The sequence below is a fragment of the Mizuhopecten yessoensis genome, unplaced genomic scaffold (genome assembly GCF_002113885.1).
Source record: "Mizuhopecten yessoensis strain PY_sf001 unplaced genomic scaffold, ASM211388v2 scaffold7987, whole genome shotgun sequence".
NCBI classification, from domain to species: Eukaryota; Metazoa; Mollusca; class Bivalvia; order Pectinida; family Pectinidae; genus Mizuhopecten; species Mizuhopecten yessoensis.
Genome location: NW_018407322.1, coordinates 360,461 through 367,640, shown reverse-complemented (window position 1 = coordinate 367,640; position 7,180 = coordinate 360,461). Strand labels below are relative to the sequence as shown.

General features: G+C 36.7%; 1 protein-coding gene across 9 annotated transcripts in view; it reads left to right on the top strand.

Moving 5' to 3' along the window:
* Positions 1-3,794, top strand: part of LOC110454668 — a 79,389-nt gene extending 75,595 nt beyond the window's left edge. For all 9 annotated transcript variants that reach the window (XM_021504309.1, XM_021504302.1, XM_021504303.1 and 6 more), the window contains 7 exons: positions 1,197-1,272; positions 1,468-1,599; positions 1,997-2,048; positions 2,260-2,459; positions 2,622-2,745; positions 2,912-2,986; positions 3,568-3,794. In XM_021504309.1, the coding sequence (XP_021359984.1) occupies positions 1,197-1,272; positions 1,468-1,599; positions 1,997-2,048; positions 2,260-2,459; positions 2,622-2,745; positions 2,912-2,986; positions 3,568-3,698 (790 nt within the window). In that variant the 3' untranslated portion in view covers positions 3,699-3,794. The remainder of the gene's footprint in view (positions 1-1,196; positions 1,273-1,467; positions 1,600-1,996; positions 2,049-2,259; positions 2,460-2,621; positions 2,746-2,911; positions 2,987-3,567) is intronic.
* The last annotated feature ends 3,386 nt before the right edge of the window (positions 3,795-7,180 follow it).

Sequence of the window (7,180 nt, the reverse complement as noted above, 5' to 3'; positions counted from 1 at the left end):
TTACTCACTCCATCTAATAGTTTGTTACTACATTACTCACGGTTTGTCACTCACTCCATCCCATAGTTTGTTACTACATTACTCATGGTTTGTTACTCACTCCATCCCATAGGTTGTTACTACATTACTCACAGTTTATTACTCACTCCATCTAATAGTTTGTTACTACATTACTCACGGTTTGTCACTCACTCCATCCCATAGTTTGTTACTACATTACTCATGGTTTGTTACTCACTCCATCTAAAAGTTTGTTACTACATTACTCACGGTTTGTCACTCACTCCATCCCCAGTTTGTTACTACATTACTCACAGTTTGTTACTCACTCCATTCCATAGTTTGTTACTACATTACTCACAGTTTGTTACTCACTCCATCTAATAGTTTGTTACTACATTACTCACGGTTTGTTACTCACTCCATCCCATAGTTTGTTACTACATTACTCAGTTTGTTACTCACTCCATCCCATAGGTTGTTACTACATTACTCAAAGTTTGTCACTCACTCCATCCCATAGTTTGTTACTACATTACTCATGGTTTGTTACTCACTCCATCCCCTAGTTTGTTGCTACATTACTCACAGTTTGGTACTCGCATCCCATAGGGTGTTACTACATTACTCAAAGCTTGGCACTAACTCCATCCCATAGTTTGTTACTATATTACTCACGGTTTGTTACTCACTCCATCTAATAGTTTGCTACTACATTACTCACGGTTTATTACTCACTCCATCTAACAGTTTGTTACTACATTACTCACAGTTTGTTACTCGCATCCCATAGGTTGTTACTATATTACTTACAGTTTGTCTCTGACTTTGCTAAAGGGAATTCCAATCATCTCCTTCATTGGAGCAGTTTTATGAGAGTCCTGTCCATGAAGTTCTGTTCAATATTCCAACAACGATCTGTTTAGTATCCTGGACATGTTCTATTAAAATCGACCCAAGTTCAATGTTTAGTTATATTCAGACAAATATAATGTTCTTGGGTGACTTGAATTGTCGAGAGTGGTACTTTGTCAGTATTTACAGGGCAATGCAAAAGTGAAATACTAAATACCATACAACACAATAAAAAAATAACTATTAAACACTGGTACAGTGTCTGACTCTGTTTCCTTTATCATCATTTCAAATAATATGTCAATATGAACAATGGAAAATTAACTTAAATTCTGTTACAGAAACGGCAGTGTGAAGAATCTCTCTGAAAACATTCGCTATGCTAGAACAAAGTCTCCAGAAGAGATTGGCTTAAGGGTAAGAATATAATTCCTACTGGTTTAAGGCTATCAAGATCGTTGGTAGAATTGTATAGAATGTACAACTGTAGATATCATGGAACCTGTTTAAACTGTATATGAAATAGGTCATCAAATTACATGAATAACTTTTGCAAGGTAATATAAAATGTTTTTTTGTAACCTATATTTAACCTGTTTGATAATATTTCAGCCTGGAATCTCGCCCCCAGACAGCACTGTGATGGAGTCTATCAAGCAATATCTCATGAAGATGCAGAAGGCGTACTCGCCCCTGAAGAAGTTGGAGTATCTCCTTGGTGCGACCTCCATCATCTATCAGTGTGTAAGTCACCATTTCCAGAACATATCTTATATACTCTGTATACAGCAATTGACAGTGTCTGTATGTGATTACCTCATGGGATGGCAGAGTGTTACATACTAAAATCAGGTCTGGTGACCAACTATACAGAGTTATGGCCCTTAGTTCATTGTGCATCGCCTAATCAAAGGTTTATCTCATATTCTTTGTCACCTTAATTGCCAAATTTTGTATGTGTGTATGTTTTGGTATGATGGAATGTCAAATACATGCAATGAAATCGGGTCTCATGACCCTTATATATTTATATATTATACATTGGTCCTGCTTGTAATACTTGGCCTCTAGCTTTGCAGGCGAGATGTTCTCATTGTACCGCACTACTACATATTCTAACCAATCGTTATCCCTGTTACAGACGAACAAGCCAGTACATGCCAGACCCGGGCCTGTCCCTATGGGAGCTGATGGTAGGTCTCAGTTGTTCACATTCTATCAGCCAACACATCCTTATTAGTCTGTATCTCAACAGAATTTGATGTACAAATAGTGATTAAATATGGGTACCTGTTCAGAATGTAATCAGTGGTATATATTGACGATGTCTAACAGTGTTGATGAAGTAAAAGTTAGATAAATAATTGATTTCTAATGCTGATCAATATTTCGTACCTGTTACAGATTTCTTGCCGATGATGATCTATGTGCTGGTGCATTGTGGGTTTGTTACTGCCGAGATAGAGTCAGACTACATCTGGGGCCTCATCCATCCCTCCCTACTCAATGGAGAGGGTGGGTACTACCTCACCTCTCTCAGCAGTGCCGTCCTCGTCCTCAAAAGATTCCGGGACATGCAGGAAACACAGGCTACACAACATGAGGTATTGACTGATATCCCTGCATGAAATTACTCCTCAAATCACATCGTAATAATTTTTGATATCATCATTGACTTTAAAATCCTGATGGGGTTTATGATGACATTAGTGTCTGTTGTTGTTTAGATTGGGCTGGTTGATGACACTGTTGTATTGTATTTTTAGGGCCACCTGCCAGGTATAGAGGACATACAGGGTTTCCTAAAGATTGCCATTCCTGATGAGCTCAGGGACAGCATCATATGGAAAACGCTACCTGTCCGACCCAAGATGCACACCAAGGAAGTGTGTGAGTATCTAACATACATGTACCTACATGTGTCACTAGAAACTTTGAAACAAAGCCTACTGCATCCTAACAAACCTTCCAAATAAACTATGGTCAGTTCTAAATCTGCAAAATTGTAAAAATCTTGATCTGTCGATTAATTTATTTTCCTATATGTCATTTACAGGTACTCTTATAGCCCACAAATTCAAGGTGACTAACCCTCAGGACTACGGTCTATACATACTCATCAAAGGGGAAGGTAAGTCACCGACGTGACAACAGTGAGAGTGTAACATTGTAGGTATGATACTGTAATAGGTATATTAGATGTATCATAGTGAAGTAGTGAGTAATTGTGTGAAATGATGGTGGTGAATACTGTAAGGAGAGCACAACCAATGTATTGACATTGTTATACCATGTAATAACAATGTAATGACTGGAGAGGACTTTTATCGCTGGTCCTTACAGGTTTGGGGGGAAAGAATAGGCAAGTTGTATCTGACTACATGTTGTAAGAGGCAGCCTAATGTGGCGCCCCGACAGAATTGGGCGTTTCCTTCTGCGTCCTCTACTAAGGGGACACTGAAGAAACCCAAATTGATTTGCTGTCCCCATTTCTAGTCTTAGGACCTCTTTATTTTTCCTTATTATCCTATTTTCCTATTTCTTTTTTTGACACAGTCTCCCTAAGCACCAATCTTCATATCACCATGGATAATTCAAGAATGTTTAACCCCAAACAAACATTTTGTGTGTGCTTCGGCTGTTACTTTATATAAATTATCAGTTTTATATTTATGAATTCAAAGTGTAATAATGTATCTTGTTGTTTTGTAGAGAGGAGATTACAGGATGTTGAAATTCCTCAGGATCTGAAAACAGAACACCAGAATAGCAAGAAGAACTGTGTGTTTGCCTACAAACGTACAGCAGCCAATATTGCCTGGCCGATGTCGCTACAGAAGTGAATCCTGCGAGCTACCTGTATATTACCAGTGCCGAGTAGGGCCATAATTGCTACAAAAAAGAGTGGATAAGTCATGTTCCTACCTGGATTGTACTTCTGTGGATTAGTCATGTTCCTACCTGGACTGTACCTCTGTGGATTAGTCATGTTCCTACCTGGACTGCACCTCTGTGGATAAGTAATGTTCCTACCTGGACTGTACTTCTGTGGATTAGTCATGTTCCTACCTGGACTGTACCTCTCTGGATTAGTCATGTTCCTACCTGGACTGTACCTCTGTGGATTAGTCATGTTCCTACCTGGATTGTACCTCTGTGGATTAGTAATGTTCCTACCTGGACTGTACTTCTGTGGATTAGTCATGTTCCTACCTGGACTGTATCTTTACTTTTGTGAGTTAATCTGTGTCTGAACTTTACTTTTGTGAGCTAGTCTGTGTCTGAACTTTACTTTTGTGAGTTAATCTGTGTCTGAACTCTACTTTTGTGAGCTAGTCTGTGCCTAGTAGTGGGGATACCTGTATCTTAGATTTAGAATTCCTAAGAAATTGGTGTTAGCGGTATCACTTAAAATGTTTGCTTAGAGAATACGAAACAGGTTTTGTCCACTAAACGGGGAGTCCAGCAACACAGCATGGATTGTGAGATCCCAGGTTCCTGTGTACAACCCATCTGGTACACTTGTCAGGTTTCAAAATTGCCAGTTGAACGGTGTACTTCACCAATACTTCCACTGAAAGAGGTTTCAAATGCCTGCATGTTGGTTATTTGTTTTTCTTCTTTTATTTCAAACAATGGTGCTATACATTTTAGTGTTATATTTATCAAAGAACAAGGTATGAGAAGATGTGTTTTTGGCTCTAATATTTTCCAAAATTCTAAAACAAAATGTTTAGCAAACAATTTACTGATTTTCACTGTTAAAGACATGGTGATTACTTTTCATCACTCTAAATCATTTGATGGCAATATATCCCGCTCAAAATCTGGTGAAAGTCCATAGAAATAGGGAAAATAAATGCCGAACGTTTCTGATCAAATAAGCTAATTCTTAAATATGAGCAGGTCTGTGATACATGTTAATATAGACATGACATAACTGTTAGGAACTGAATTGGTCTAAGTAGTAAAAAGGTTGTACAATATAGATCTGCTCATGATAAGAAGTTACTGATGGGAATTTCATCTCTTTTTAGATATTTCCTGAGTTATCTACCTTTATCAGCCTTGATTTGAATGCATTTTGCTTGTTATATTCATTTCAAAATGGCATAGAACCAAAATTCTTCAGGTAAATGGTCAAAGCTACAGTGTATCTTCATTGCTTGTCATATCTAGTCCTTTGTTGACATCATCAGCAATCACTCAAAAATAGTCTTCTTTTATATTGTAAACATTGTTTCATCAGCAATCACTCCACTCAAATGTACAGCCCTTGTTTACATTGTAAACATTGCTTCATCAGCGATCACTCCACTCAAAAGTACAGCCCTTGTTGACATTGTAAACATTGCTTCATCAACGATCACTCCACTCAAAAGTACATTTTGTTTTTACATTGTAAACATTGTTTCATCAACGATCACTCCACTCAAAGATAAGCCTTCCCCCACATTTTAAAACATTGCACAATTGTGCATGATATATATGACTTGCATATGAAATTAAAAACAATTACGCATATTTTATGTACATTTCAATATCAATGTTTTCTTTTGATGTGGAGAAAAGGGTCAAGCACTGTTATTATGTAAAATCTGCAGTTTCATTAAATCACCTACCACACAAAACATCATGGTTAGCCGGTACTGACACCAGTTTTATTGAATAACACAAAACATCATGGTTAGCCGGTACTTACACCAGTTTTATTGAATAACACAAAACATCATCGTTAGCCGGTACTTACACCAGTTTTATTGAATCTTCTACCACACAAAACATCATGGTTAGCCGGTACTTACACCAGTTTTATTGAATAATATAAAACATCATGGTTCGCTGGTACTTACACCAGTTTTAATTTTATCAGCATTTTATAACATCATGACTACCCGATCCATGACCATTGTAACACAATTTTTATACTCTTTTAGAATTTTGCACAAGAGGATTTTTTTGTTTTTTTTTGTTATTTGTTTAAACATGTATCTGACAAAATGAACAGTTCATCTGCTCTAGGTTTGTCTGTTTGAAATCCACGATGTAGTGTTCAATGAACCAGTGATCACCTATGGCAGCTGTCAAACATCTTCCTGACAGGTCATTTTAGTTGATGTCATTTGGCTATAATACATGATCAAAAGGTAGACTGACGGTTCATTGGCAAATGGTCAAATGCCAGGCAATATGTCCTGTCTTCAAGATACTTTTGTCATAAACAATAAGAAATGATGTCGTGAGAAAGAAGTTGTCTTTATACATGTTACATCGCAAACAACATTTAATAAAATCATTGTGTGCACTCATAGAGCACTACTTTTACAGTGCATTTGTTAAGCAATTTTGAAAAGATCAATGTGCCATTTCAGTATGTTCGGTGGTCAATATGTATTATAAATAAGATACATCGTCAGATGACTGATTACTAATAGGACCGAGCTTGTATGTCAGATTATTGAGAGCTGGTTGTTAGTACGCGGGATAAAATAAGGATGGTAGGTTATTGAGACTTGTTAATAGGACAAAGGTTATAACAGTATGGTAGATTATTTAGATCGAGGTGTAAGGATGATGGGTACAGTTGGGATTACAGTCTGTATTGTAGGCTCTCAATAGACCACGATCTGGGTGGAGCAAGTCCATACCACCCTGTAAAAACAACTGTTAGTATTTTATATACAATTACATTTATGTTTTTTATCAAATTGTTGTCACGGTCGACTGAACACAAAAGACATCGAATGCTTGGTTGTTTTTGCCAGTGAGATTGTTTGCATGAAATAATTATTAACAGATCTATATTTATAAAAGTGCATGGAGCAGTTTGTAGGTAACAGGGGAGGCAATCCCTGTTTTTAAGTAAGATTTCGCACAGACGAGTCACTATTGTAAACTGATGGCTTTCATTACTCTATGGGTTGATATGTTTGAGTTTCTTCAACAAATAGTTGGTTACTGAAATCCTTGTGATATTGATGATTAGTTTTAGATGAAGACACATCTTTTATTTATTAAACACGTTATTTGTTACAAGACAGTGCTATAGTTATATAATTTTCTTTACAGCAGTGTAGTGGATCATTACAGCAGCATAATATTGTTCTAGTTTTGCTTTCAATTTTTAAAACTTACAGAAAGTTCAAAGGCAAAAGTTTGAACTAGATTTTATGTATTTATTTAGCAGTCAAAAATATGTTTTCGAGAAAATGGATTAAGGAAATCCAGATATGATTGTTAACATTTCAAATCAGCAAAACATTTGGGAAAGGTTTTGTAAAAAAAAAAAGTAAAAGCACTGAGTGAAATAAGTTGCTACTGATGT